Source organism: Netta rufina (assembly GCF_964035555.1).
Source record: "Netta rufina genome assembly, chromosome: 3".
NCBI classification, from domain to species: Eukaryota; Metazoa; Chordata; class Aves; order Anseriformes; family Anatidae; genus Netta; species Netta rufina.
The window spans coordinates 35718263-35733360 of record NC_140125.1 but is presented as its reverse complement, the minus strand read 5'-3'; the positions used below and the strand labels follow the sequence as shown (position 1 = coordinate 35733360).

Here is a 15098-nt window from a genome sequence, read left to right as displayed (position 1 = left end):
TATTGAAAGAGAGGCTGAGGTATTAGCAAAAGATGTGGTGTCACTAAGGGAGATGCTCTAGCCATAATTTGCATTTTTTTCACTTACCAGCCTATATTCTGATTAAAGAAATCCTACACCTTATTGCATTCGTATCCAGAATGTTCAAGACATCTAAAGCAACTATGCCTTAACTATCTCAAGAGCAAATTTCTGTGAAGCAATTTAATATGCAGGATTACACTTGTGCAGTATCTGGAGACTTCAAGGCATCAATAGCATATGGTCCTCACTGAATTGGAGACAGAACGTTGTAAAATACTTTGCAGAAGTACAATTAACTTTGGATGATTTCAGAGGCTTTTGAATGTTTTAGGGTCTGCTACTTCTACTAGGTTTATGCAAAACAAGTCAGGTATTCCTTCTTGGAACAGGCAGATGGGGTGGAAGGAGGCACAGAGGGCTGAAAAGGACAGCTAACTTCAAACTCCTCTCCACTATTTATCAACCTTTATGCACAAGCCAAAGTGGCATATGAGGAACAGCAGATTTGTCCTTGCGTGGAAGAGCACAGTGAACCTTATAGATCTAGGTCAACACACTGGGCTCCTCCAAGCAAAGGGTTGCATGTATCTGAAGTACCCGGCTCATCCTCGCCACAGAGAACTGAACAACCCAATCTCTAAAATAACCTATGAAAAATATTTTCCTGTTTCATGTAAGAAAACTTACAAAGATAGCCAAAACCATGAGCTCCAGACTCCCTATTACTTTTAGTGAATTTATCTTGAATAAATCTTAAATAACTAAGAAATCACTGGTATTTGGCCAGACAAGAAGGCAAACGGACAGCCCATGACCATTTCCCTTTTCTCTGTTTCTGTGTTTATTAAACCCTCCTTCCTTCCATCACAGGCATCTATGATCACTTTTCCCCATGAATGGGGAGGAGAGGAAGGGTAAAAGCAAAGAATAGCTCACAATCATGTACGTACAAGCAGGTATATAGTTCAGAAAGTCCGAGAAACCTGTAAAGATAGTAAGGTTCTACATAACAGCTTATATTTCAACTTAACCCCAACAGTGTTTTATCTTTTGCTGAATTGTTGCCCTTCCCTTATAACTTACATAAAAATACAAGGTTTATGCAGATGCAAGGGGCTTTGCTGCTGTGTATGTGCAAAATTATTTTTTAAAAGGAAAAAAAAGGTCTGTATTCTAAACATCTGAAAAAGGAAAGAAAAAGTCATTTAATGAAGTTACTAACCTTTTTCGTTGTGTGGATTTCTTTTTTCTAAAATAAAAGAGAAAGGAAACGATGGTCAAGAGAAATAATAATTCCCAATTTCCCCCTGTATACAAATCTGCTTCAATACATTTGAATAAATAACCTGCCATACTAAAAGAAAAAAAGCTATTTTTTTTTTCCACATCATATCTTCGGAGTGTCTGGAATAGTTAAAAACATTTCAACAGCTTTCTTGCTGTCTGTGGTGGTTCAATTTACAGAAACAAGTATGTGACTGGAAATCCAGTAAAAATGTTATTGAAATATTTTTAGTATATCTGAGAAAAAGACTTGTGAGACTCAGTTCGGGTTGAGTTATTACCCAAACAGGACTGGAGTTCTCATTATTCCATTATTAGTTGATGAAGGAACCATAGTTAAAATCTAATACTAAAACTACTAAAAAAAAAACAAAAAAAATAAACAAACAAAAATACTATGTTTTCTTTTTTTTCCAATTAGCAGTAGCTTTTTAAGTTTCTCAAACTTTTGAGAATTACTATTTCAATAAAATAAACAAGCTATAACAATTGCATAGAAAACCTGGAAAATTTTAAGGGAGAAGCTACTTTTTTCCCCCTAAACCACACATTTTAGTTATTATCTTGTATTTTTACAGCAGAAAATTAACTTGATCAGAGGGAACAGCTTTTCAGGAGAACTACAGAACAGAAGCCAAGAAGGGATAATAAAATGTCTTCAAAAACAAACAAACAAAAAAATGAAGCCCAAATGAAAGAGATGTTTTTACTTATTGCCTGGCCCACCGGTTATAAAGATTTGGGTACTCTGGTAAACCCATAATATGAAGGATGGGCCATTTTGGTATCTCAGAATTATAAAATCCACATTTCTAAAGTATGCAAGCAAAAGTTATTTTATAATGCTAATAAGAACACAACAGTACTGAGTCAAATCAAAGACCTAGTAGCATACTTCTTATCATGGTCTGTAGGGAAAGAGTATATGTAAGCGCTTGCACTTTCTTCAGTATACCCTTGCAGTGATTCATGCATTCGGAAAATAGCCAGAGGAATATGCACATCATTTTGCTGAATAGTCTTGGACAATCTTTATTTTCCTTGTGTTTGTTTAATTAAGTGATGCTGAACCCGAGATCTGAAATCTACAAGTCAAAATATTTTTCTTTGTGTGCAAACCTCAGTAAACACATTTGATTTTTTGGGGGGTAGTGGGGTGTACACTTTGCCTTAAATTTCAAAGATTCTATCACTTTTGCACTGGAAACCAATGACCTTAAAAATAAAAATAAAAGGTGCAAGCCAAATGTTATGGCCAACTTCAGTTCTAAAAAGGAATATTTTATAGACAAGCCAACGACTGAAATTTTCTAAAACTTTTTTTTCCATCATTTTAATACTGTAGCTGTTCCCCAAGAGAAATTGAAATCATGAACTAGGAAAGGACTTCAATTACAATTAAAAATAAGGTTAGAACACCAAAAAATACCACAAAAATTTCAAAAAGGCAAAGCCAGAAGATGCTAACAGGAAAAGGTCAGTAGCAATTCCTAACATCTTACACAGTAGCGATGACCTTGCATAAGAAAATATGTAGCAATTATAAGTAGACTACTAATGAGCTACTGATGATTTAATTTCCACGGGCTGAAAATTAAAAACAAATGAAACTAGAGGTTTTCTATAGCAGTTTTTCTTTTTTTTTTTTTAATCCATACCATATTTCAGAGAATGTTACCAAATAAATCCTATAATATTCCAAATTCAGAGTTTTGCATTTGTGAAAGCTACATTATCCATACAAGTGCTGTGCTAACAGTGGAGCTCTTTAGTTCAAGGGCATTCCTGACTTCCATAAACTTCAAGAGCAAGGCTTCATTGGTGCATTTACACGAGAGATTCTTGACTAGCAAACAAATGAAGCACAAAGTGAGGAAAATCTGATTGCACGTACACACTGAAGGAAGGGAAACCCATGCAAAAACCCTGAAGGAGATGCCAACAATGTGGTTTCAATAATCTAACAAAAAAAAAAAAAAAAAAAAAACACAAAACCTTTTACTGCACTTACCAGCAAAGCATTTGGAACAGAGATTCATAGTCTTGCTGGACCTGGGGCAAAATAAAAAAAAAAAAAAGTAGAGCTAAAAAATTCATTATAATTCTAATCAACACAGGGAAGCTTTTCAGGAATGAAGCAAGGGTACAGACAGGGGAAGAACTTAAATGGCTGGGAGTCAAAGACAACAATAGGCTCGAAGTAGCTGAACTAGGAACGGGGATGGGGAAGAGACTTCATCTGATAACCTCTTTACAGAGCTTTTAAAACACACCTTTCACTTATTTAACCTCATAGTGGAGAATAAGCTTCCTTTACCATTCAAGGTATTTTTGCAAACCCATCAATCAGATCGTTCTATTGCCATCTGATAATAATGATAGACAGGAAGAGCCAATACATTCCACTTGGATATTAAAGCTCCCTTTGGCAGCAGCTTTGCAGGCCTGACAAATCCTGAATGCAGCATAGCAATAGAGAGATTAAAGTATTGCACTTATAAGGACATAGACAGATGTGCTCTTGGAAGTATAGCTGGAATGGTTTAAGGAGTTATTACCTCAAGCTGTTCATTACTACCCGCAGCTGCATCCAGCAGTAATTTAAAATAACCTGGCTGACTTTGCACTGACATGGACTAGGACAGTTCACATGATCCATTAGCGTGGCTCGACTTTCAGGGCAGTAACCTTCAGCTGAGAGAAAAACAGCTGGAGAATGACAGCAATATCTTAAGCCTCCCAGATGTCTCCGAAGTGTCGGTGCAATTAGGCCACAAGCGCTCACCCTCAGAGAAAGTTGGTAGGCCCCCAGGCAAACAACAACAAAAGTTCAGGCTGCAGACCTCTCTAGGGCTACCAGGAAACTACTGAAAGCAATATACTATGGGAGCATGAGCTTCTCCCAGCTTACAAGAAGTTCTCTTCTAATATCACAACTTCTCTTTCAGGATGTCAGCCGGAGACTGTTCTCGAAATGCCTTTAAGCGCTGAAACGCCTTTAGGTACGAGCAACCCAGTTTCTGTGCACACTGCCCAATAGCTCGTTCAGTCAATGCTCCTGAATCAGCTCTGCTGTTCTATATCAGCATTAGCATCCTCCTAAGCAGGCCTGAAAGTACACGTTAATAGGCAAGATCGTACCACAATTGTCTGTGCCCAGAAGACCTTTTTCCCCTCCTTGAGGCAGCCTCTTAGCTGCAACATCTCATTTAGCCACATCAATTGCATCTTTATCCTTGGAAATATGCACGCTTGAAAACAATTGAGACTACCAAACCATTTGGTTCCTAAATCCAGACAAACATGGATGGAATTTGAGATGAGGCCTGCACCTTACCATTACAAATTATAAAAATCCAGACTCAAGACAAAAACTTTGAAAATATTTTTTTTCAAAGCAATTAGATCGCAAGTAACAACACGTATTAGAATTATACATTTTTTTTTCCCAAAAAGTTTGCAAATGGATATTTTGAATGACTTTCCAGTTACAAACTAAATCCAGACTTGATCAATCATATCTTAGTATTAGTCACATCAAAACATTACAGATGCTTTTCAATTCATGCACATTTGAAAGCTGGTTTACATCAGGCTCAAGGATTCTAGAAGAACACAGTTCACTGCAGATATGAGACATAAGCGTTTGCCAGCTAGAGCAGGAGCCACAGACACATGAAAGCTACTTTTAAATGCAAACAGTATGTGCACAGGAGAAAAGTTAATTCCCAGGAAAAGAAAAGCAGAACAGCATTTGTAGCCATACAAATACATCATCATATCGGTATAGAAGATTCAATATCTATGTTGACAGTCTGCACAGGTTATCTACCTTCAAAAGAACTGCAATTAAAAACAGCATGGTGAGTCAACACCTACAGCATTAGTGTGCTGCAGTTCAGTACTCACTGCTTATGGGTTAGACCTTCTGGAGCAGCTCAATATGCCAGGCAGGAGCTTCTCTGCAAAGCCATTAAACCCCAGGGGCAGCAAAGAAAAAGAAAGGTAGAGTTCAGATGGTTCATATCGATGACATCGGAATGGGCAACGACAAATGTTTTCACTGGTATCATCAACCATCTCAGCTGTTAAATATCAATCCGAATCCTCACACAATATTTATTTGTTGACACACCAACAATAAAAACACATGCGCACACACAACATACAGCCACATGAAAAAAGAAAAATGCTGCCATTTACTCATAACACAAAAACGTTTTATTTCAGAAAGGACAGTGCTACCGGACAAGCAACGACACAAGCTAAATATCTTCAGTTCACTGTTATTCTTTCAAGTTTCACTTTCTGATCCTTTTATACACATTTTTAAGGCATCACAGTTTGTCTGAGGCTGCAGCATTGGATGAGAATCTAGATTTAGACACTTAGGCCACCGCAGAGGCACTGACATTAAACCAATACTAAGATAATGCTTTTGTTTTTGTTTTTTTTTAAATAAAAAAACAAGTACTGAAGACAGTAGCAGTGCTGATTAACCATCACCCCTTTTGGAAAGTACAATATTTAATTAGAGCAAAAGTTTTTACAAAGAAAATATATCAAGCAGTTTATGTATGTCCACATTAGTAGGTATCATCTGAAAGACATGCCCATGTCTGTCAAGTAAAAGGTATGTTTGACAGCTCTTTGGTACACTGCAAATTCCTCCCCTCATCACTAGGATTTCCTCTTTCCTCTCACCACCCCTTTAAAACTGAGCACACCCATATATGCTGTTTTTCCTCATGTAAGTCGTGTTAGCCACATTGCTATTTTACATTACTTCCTAGTGACTCCAGCATTCACCAGAAGCACGTCACCGGCCAACAACACCAAAAACGTAAGTTCTCTTATGTTCCTGACAGTCTTTTCAAATATATGGCTGTAATATCTGTTCTTTCTCCAGGTAATTTTATTTGCAATGCTCAAAGCGCTAAGGCATCAAATGGTCAGGACACGTGGGCATGAGAAAGCCCTCTTTGTTTCCACTTCATGGTCAACTCTACTTAGAGAGAAGACTTCTAGGAAAAACAGTACACTGCAGATTTCTAGGAACATTCACAAAAATGAGTGTAAAGGTGAATAAGGCATAGGCAGCTCAAAGTCCAAGTCAACCCTGGCAAAGAGAATTGGATGTTTTAGACTGCAGTTTTTTATGGCTAACCCCAACGCTTCCGCACCTTTCTGTCCCGGTTTGGTTGGGGTATTCAACATGCTGATGAATCACTTACTAAATTGCTGGTTTTAACTGGACATACTAAAGTAGTTCCCAGATTTCCCTCATAAAAGTCAGCTTCATGCTCAACAGCACCTAATCCAGAGTTACTACACCATCCATTTTATCTGTACAATATCCCTACAAAGCCAGTTTTGCATTAGTAATTTACAATCTCCACTTGTACATAATTTAAGCTGATATTCAGAAAGACATCCATATTTATGGATAAATCAAGTCAAATAGAATGGTATTATCTCGAGGCAGAATATAAAGTTAAACCCTACTTGAAGGTACTTCCATCTGTCAAAAAGACACCATTTAACTAAAGGGTGATACAAAATTATTATGTAGATTTGGAAACCACAAGGTGAAGCATGCTCAGAAGGTCAAGTGGCAGAGCAAACCAGAGGCAGAGGATCTTCAAGCCAGCTGGAAGAATCTCAGAGGCTACCAAATAAATTGCATGCAACTATTCCACAGGACTTGGTCTACAGTAAGTTTAGTTATCAAAAGTGTTTCCACTTCCAAGAACAAACAAAAACTTCCTTGAAAACACAGCCTTGAAAGTACTAACAATGATGCGGGGATTTGGAAAAAGGAAGAAATTTACAGAAACAGGACATCCCAGAAACTACAGCATATTTGTGCTACAAGCATTAAATAAATGATATGTAAGGGTAAAAATAAAAAAGCTCATTTCAGGATATTCAAACCATCATCCCTTACTTGGATGGTTGTGCCTGCAAATTTCTATAGCAAATGAAGCTATTTGAACCTATGGATAGAAGAACACACACAGAGTCTTAACTCCAGTGAGATTAACATCTGCATCTCAGATTGAACATGCATAATTGGAAGTGAGAAGCACTGAATTCCAAAAATACCATTCTTTGACTCCTGCGTATTGATATACTGTAACTAATTAATCAAATTGAAAACTAAGACTCTTATTCAGCCACTCTGCTTCCTTGATTCCCTTTTCATATATTACAAGCATATGAAGGTATGGCCTTATCTACTTCACTAAAAGCACTCAAATTTATTTTCACTAGAAATATATACCCTAATGTACTAATTATTCCTTTTATTTCTTGCCATTTGGCAGCATACCATTGCAAGATACCATCCAAATCAATGTGCCTTCTACTCTTCTGTCTTCACTGGAAGCCTGCTCTTCCTTTGCCCTCTCCCAATAAATAACTTTATCAATACGAAACCACAGCTAGAGAAAGAAGTTAGAATTCTTGCTGTAAATCTCCGAAGGTTGCTAGATGTATCGCAATTCATTCAAATAGCCAGAATCTAAAAGAGAATCTCTGTCTGAAGATTCAAGAATAAATTGCATGCAGAAACTTTGAGCACTGGAAGAGAGTTTAAAAGAATTATACAGAAACCCACTTCGTCTCAGCATCTTCAGACTTCCTAATGAAAACAATTTTCTGCCACGAAACTTGGATAGGCATACCTAATAAATACCGAAGGTTTTGTAAAAAAAATCTTACATTATCCAGCAGACTGTCAGGCACTTCCTAGCTTCCCCATTCCCATCTTTAAGAAGAAAGATGAAGAAGCTAACCAGAAACACTAAAAACTAATACAAGCTAAACTTCACACTAAAGTGCCAAAGAGCAATATGAAGTGTTCAATTTGGTCTATATTATGATAACTCCCACACATTTTAAGGCCATAGTGAAATAGCATTATTAATGCAAATGCTCACCAATGTCAAGGCTGGTACGGCTGCACACGAGTAAAAATAAGTAAAGATTCTAGCATAGGTGTTCTCAGGGCTTAAGAAATCCACAGAGCAATAGTAATTTCTGGAAATAATTTTTCTTCAGTTGTCTTTCGGGAATGGAATAATATGGAATTTGAAGAAAAAAGAAAGATTTTGTATGGGATGTATGCATTAGATACTTATTTTTAAATGTATTTAACCCCACAGGTGCAAATTAAGAATGAGTTTGCATTTTTGGTTTTGTTTGTTATTGGGAACAAGAGTTTTTAGCGTATCTAGTAATGATTCTTTATGATTTAGAAGTTCTGTGACTTGGTAGTAGGAAAACATATCTGCTTCAGTGGCACTATAATTGCAGTGGTGATTAAACACATCATGTTAAATGCTTCTTGGGCCTCTTCCAGTACAGCAATTAGAGTGGGATCTCCGTGTCGCTGCAGCCAAATATATCCTAGCTCCTGAATGATACCCGTCCAGTACGTCATGGGCTGTATGTCTGAGAAACATTAACATGTAATGAGTCATGTTATTAATTAGTTAAAACCACACAGAAGGCTCCACCCTACATGTTCTGCACATACTGTTTCATGTATTTGGCAACTTCAGGACAGCTATAACATATGTTAAAGCAATGCATTTATACTACTGTAGTTAATGGTCTGTCACAATTTCCATTATAAAGCAATTTTCAAAGGTTTATAACTCTGCTGAAGAATTCACTCCGAGCTGAATCCTGGCACACAGTAAAAGCAAAACCATAGCCCACACATGTTTACTTTCATCCAACCAGACTTGGAGGATTATTCATCAGTAAAAGAAAATTGATCCAATTCTGTATTTCCCTTACAGTTTTCATCATTTACTCTGAGCATATAACACTTCACCTTGCACAGAAAGGAGGTTAATTAGACTGTATTAATAAGACCCTCCATCATCCCTTTGGAAGTTCTGTATTAGCTGTACACTAGCTTCTCAAGAAAGCCATTTTACTGGTCTAAATCCACTGTCACCTCATAGATTTCACATGTGTGATATATTTGATATTTCAGTTCCACCTGACTTTGTAATCTCGCTAATGGGATACAGTCGAGGGGATTTTGGACAGTTTAAACAATTATTTACGTTTTTAGACTGAGGTGGCTCAGTAATTCCGAAAGACTGATGGATGCCAAATTCTGTTCACATAGAAGAGCAGAAGTGGAGCGTGTCAAATGCAGGTGGACTTGCAGAGAACCTGGCAAACAGAAACATTCGCATACACTCAGACTCTTCAGTGAACTAAAATCTGAAATTAAATATCCCACAAATGTGTTCTATGTCTTCTACTTCATCAGCTGTTGTATACCCACATGCTTGGGGCATTTACCAATTACAGGAATTCTAATTCAATTGGAAACTGTTATCAGGAAGATTTTATTACTGTTACTACAGGTTTTCCTTGCTTGGAAAACACATTAATCTGCTGGTGCTCATTTCTGGACTGCTCATTTTGACAGTGAACAATTTAGTGTCCCTTACCATTGCAAGATTTTTGGAACATGGCATTAAGTGATGCTTCAGTTAGTCAGTCACTTGCCAGCAGGGACTGACTGCATCATCCTGACTTCAATTTGAGATGAAATGGAGAGTAAACTTGATGCCCAGCACAGCGTACAAGTGCAATGCCCTTTTGGCAACTTTCCACAGTCAAAAGATATGCCAATGCATCCCAATGAAGTAGCTGAACTTTGATTTATTATTTTTCCAATAGCTACACTAAAGCCTTCTTTTAAAACTCTTCAACTGAAGCACTTCTTATATTTTTAAATATACAGAGACATTGAAATGCTTTATTTATAATAAGGCCAGAGAACAGAACAAATACACAAGAGGGGAAAACAAGGAAAATACAGCAACAAAGTAGCTCCTTACCTTACAAGACATATCTTGGGCTCTGACACAAAAGCACTGATGGAGTTCAAATGTAAAGCCTTATCCAAACAATTCATACAATAAACCACAAAGAATCCAATGCATCTAAACCAGAGAAGAAGGGTTGTAACACCTTAAATAAGATTCATTTAGGTTTTTAGCTGAGTGTACAAAGTTGTTGCCCTCCAGTCAAAGGTAAATGCTCCATAAATACATGTCTAAACTTTCTTAAAAAAAGAAACTCCTCAGCACAATTCTATAGCAAGCATTCCCCTGCAAATCACCTGAATATTTTTCACAACAATGCATAGCCTGTTGTTTTAAGGACAGTAAGAAGGTTGAAATACTAAGTATTAGTAGACTCTGAAAGGTCTTCAGTTGAAAAGTAGGAATAAAATTTGAAAGTTCTGATCCAGCCACCTTCCACCAGTTCTTGAAGACATTGCTGTTTACATGCGTTGCAGGTAATAAATAACTTTGCCCTATGACAACAAATCACTTTCAGATTTTACAATATTAAGTAGTAGCAAATTTAGCTTTTTCTTCAGATCAGGCAATCCAATGCTCCACTGATAAGTAGCACTCAAAAACCTAAACCACAAGGTAAGGAATAGATAATAAATATAAAATCGTTCTAAGAAAAAAGAAGTTGGGAGAGACATCAAGAAAGCATCTATTTTGCCCTCTAACTTCAAGGCATGGCTACCTTCATATCAAACTTCCCCAGGAATCCTATTCCAACATTTTAGGACCCAAATAACTGCATTTAGATTAGAAAAAAATATAAAACCTTTCCTTTCTTGTTGAATTTAAGCTCTTCGTTATTGCAAAAACTTTGAACAGCCTTGAAGACTCATGGCCCCCTACTCATGTAAGGACAAAACAATCAAAGTTATGGAAATTAAGAGATCTCCTTTTCTAACACCATGATCATTCTTGAGCTTTTCTTTATTTCTTCCCATTCATCCATACCTTGTCTAACTACAGTGGGCAAATTGGACCTGGACTATAACGGCAGCTTTAACAAAGCTGAGGATAAGAGAAAACTTAACATTGATGTCTCTAGCAGTATTCCTGATTTCTAAATCAAGACTATACCTGTGCAATCAAGATTATAGCTGTCTATAATACTAGTTTCTGAAGAAGAGGAAAAAAGACAAGTGTATATATATAAATATATATATGTTTTTGTTTTGTTTTGCTTTTTTTTTTAAAAAAAAAGGACTAAACAACTGGAAAAAAATATTCAACCTATAAAACTAGCTCAGTCTCACCCCTCTGTTACTAGGCTGTACTACTATTTCTGCTCTGGCAACCAATTCCCACATCATCAGGACTTAGCATGAGAATTCTTCTGGAATCCAGAGCGGCCTGCAGCCAACTGTGGAACTAAAACAGGGAAAGATAACCGATGAAAAGAACTGCATGAGGAGAAACAAATCTGGATTTGCAAGAGGTTTTTTGGTTGTGTGTTTATTTTTTAAATCAAAATTATTTTTCTTACTAGAAAACTCTTGATTGGTATTATAATGCTAATTGGTATGATAATTGCCTAGAATGGGTAGAACTTGGGAATGACAAAAACGCCTTGCAAAGTATTTCAAAGACCTTGCCTGTTTGTATGACCGTGTAACATTTACAACAACTTATTTAAACCAGTTATAAATGCTGTTGCACAGGATTCAACTTTTTAAGCGTATTCTGTTGAGTACTGTGCCATGCATTCTCTCAAAAGCTAGCAGAATACCAAAATTATAATCTAAACTCCTTTGTCACAGAGAGATTGTTAACTGGTCAAACATTACACTGGCAAAAAGATGTTTAAAGTGTTGACCATCCCAAGTACAGAGGGAGAAACACAAGCGTGCTATCCACAAAAGATAGGACAAGAAGAGTCAGAACCCCAAGAATTATTCTGAAGATTCATTTCTACAAGTTAGGAAACCACGTGAAGCTAGAGTTAGAAATAAAGCAGAAAGAACAGGAAAGAGTATCCCCTTGGATAACGCAAGAAAACATTCCTCATCCTGGACCGGTAGGAGCTGTGTCACATTCATCACCAAAATTCACATTCTTCCATCCCAGTGAGCCTTGAACCCACTCATCCAGTCATGAAGCAACACGGTTCTTGCTTTGACCAGTGCTGCCTCTGTACCTGATTACAGGCACTCATTTTCTGTTCTCACCTGGGAAACACCATTGCAGCCACGTCTCATGATACTGTTCTAGGGAATAAGAGTACTTCCTTTCTTTCTGCAGGAATTTGCAGTGAATTGTATGAAGGATATGTCTATACTAGGAGCAAATTTCCAGGTAGTTATTTAAACAAAACATTCCTAAGAGCCACCTATTCTGCCCTGTTGGTACGTTTAAAGAAAAGTTAAAGAAAAGGAAAAAAAAAGTTATGGGAAAAGTCACTTTCAGAAGTGAAATAAAACACTGGTAACTCATCGTAACCATTGCAAAAACAAACAAACCCACAAGGTTTTTTCTAGCACACTTCCATCACCTGCATTTCACCTACCCAAAACTACCTTACCGGTAGCACAAACAGGTCCGAATGCTTCTCCCAGTCACCCAGAAATTTTGGTTAACTTTCTAATAGCTCCCAGATACAAATTTGTGTCAGATTTTTCATCTCTGAGGAAGAGACTAGAAACTCCCTGCCTCAAAAACCATCCCAGAGTAGAGAAACAGAGTTCTACCACTTGATTGTTATACTACAGCAAGTATAGTGTATATAGTATAAAGTAAATATTGTAATAATTTTATAATGCCATAAAATAAACATCTTTATAAATTTATAAAATAAAGTTATAATATACTTATATTAATTTAAACTTATTTTTTTAAGATAAAGTTTATACATATAAGCTAAACTAAAATAATGTAAACTAAACATAACTAAACACCTTATACTAAGTCTTGGCCCAGAACACCACTTTGCATATTTTAACCTAGGAGATCAAACAGTTCTTTTCTCATATGTAACTTTTGCCTTTTTAATATATATTTATTTTTTTTGTTAACTGCAAAGCCAGAGTTCAGTGTGATTCAAATGAACACGGCATTTCTAAACAGCATAAAGCTGTTTATCAACATTACCCTCAAGATGTTTGTATTAAACATGCAACTTCTGAAGTTTTTGAAAAATCAAAATAAATCCGGTAAAATTCATTATAATGAAGAGTTCAAGGAACAAACTATTATAAACAAAGCTTTGACAACACAACTTTAAAAAGCAAACAAAAATAATAATAATAGAAGAAACAGTATAAGCAAGAGTTAGGCTGACAGTGACAAACAAAGCTGAATACAAAGCCAGATATTAATCTGCTCCTAGAAAAAGCTGGTATTTTTTTTCATGAATGTGCACCAAGGCACAATGACAAATTTTTAAAATATATATACACACACTAAGCATCATTAGTTCAGTGAAAGTTGTCACCTACAGCTCAATCAATAGTTTATAAAAAAAGTAGCATCTTCTTTTAAGAGAAGTCTGCTCTGTAATGTTGCCTTCTCTGGTTCTTCTAGGACAGTGGATGCTGGTCATAAAAACTCCTGCAGCCTCTCAGACCCTTCACCTGTGTGAACGATATATGGATCTATAAAACATTCCCAAACCACCCCACTAAAGACAAATGCTAAAAATAAAAAAAATAAAAATCTGCACAGTTAAGTCAAGAAATACAAATGAAATGGAAGTGCCTGAAAGGAGTAGCAGCAGATGGAACACGGCAGCTATGTAAGTTTTGAATGCTTTACAGAAAAGAGCATGCACTACATCACTACATCATTAAGCTTGTTTTCTTCCTGCTAACCCTGTAAAGATTCACTGCCTCCCCTGTCACTTTTGATCCACACACAACATATTCCTCATGATAGCTAACAGCAACTTTTGTACAGGTTTTTTTGTTAGTGGTTGGCTGTGCTTTTTTCCCCCCTCCTTTTCCTTTTTATTTTTATTTTTTAATAAAAAGCCATAATTAAAACATTAAGCACCGAAATATTCTTTCTATGTCTGAAAACCCCAACTGCCCCCTACATTTTCAATATGATTTCTGAGATCTGAGCTTGACCTGGGACACACTGGTCAACTCCATTCTCTTTCTGAGTAAAGGATGCTGGAAAGTTCACGACTCGATGATGCCAGAGAGGCCTGAGTCCCTCGAATCCTATGACTTGTGCCCAGGAGCAACAGCTGCCTCAGCTTCGCACTTTATCCAGATACGGTATTCCTTAACTTTTACTCTGAATAGAAAAATACTTCACATACATTTAACTGGGCTAACCAACTATGCAGTAAAAAAGTGTAAGACCTCTGTAATGGTCATTCTGAGCCCACATCAGCTTCAGCGTCCTGAACTCGTGTGACCTGAAACAGGAAACCCCTTTAAAATAAGGTAATGTGTCATGGTGTCAAAGTCGTTCTTTTTTTTTTTTTTTAAATCATTCTAAGTGCAAATACACGATCTCCGGCATGCAAATAGAAGCTGCACTCTTCAACTATTTCCAGGAAGAAAAAGTACATTAAATGCTCTGCCCCAATTCCAGAGAGAAAAAAATTACTTTCAAAATACGCATTTAAAACCTGCCAATTTCTGACCCGAGAGCGAATACTGAGTTATCTTCTCATTAGCTACAGCTAGCCCATAGGTCTAACTACTTGTCTTTCTGTCCTTGTAACTGTACAACATGGTTCAAATACAGGAGACCTAAGGATCAGTAAAGCTGCTTCAAAAGCCAGATGAAGAGCATCCTGTGCATTCTTTTACAATGCAGCATTCCGGTCTTAGGCATTGTATTTTATCACAAGTTAATGAAGGACATCACGCATCTGATTCACTGAACAAAACTGGCATATTAGCACATCTGTGCTTATGAATTTCTTCCATAGAGAAAACAAGCTCTTGGGGG

General features: G+C 36.8%; 1 protein-coding gene across 1 annotated transcript in view; it reads right to left on the bottom strand.

Annotated features, from left to right (window-relative positions):
- Positions 1-15098, bottom strand: part of ZFAND3 (zinc finger AN1-type containing 3) — a 133184-nt gene that overhangs the window by 96864 nt on the left and 21222 nt on the right. Inside the window, exons 2-3 of the mRNA XM_084284729.1 lie at positions 3320-3360; positions 1247-1273 (exon numbers count right to left, since the gene is read on the bottom strand). Coding sequence (XP_084140855.1) covers positions 1247-1273; positions 3320-3360 — 68 coding nt within the window. The remainder of the gene's footprint in view (positions 1-1246; positions 1274-3319; positions 3361-15098) is intronic.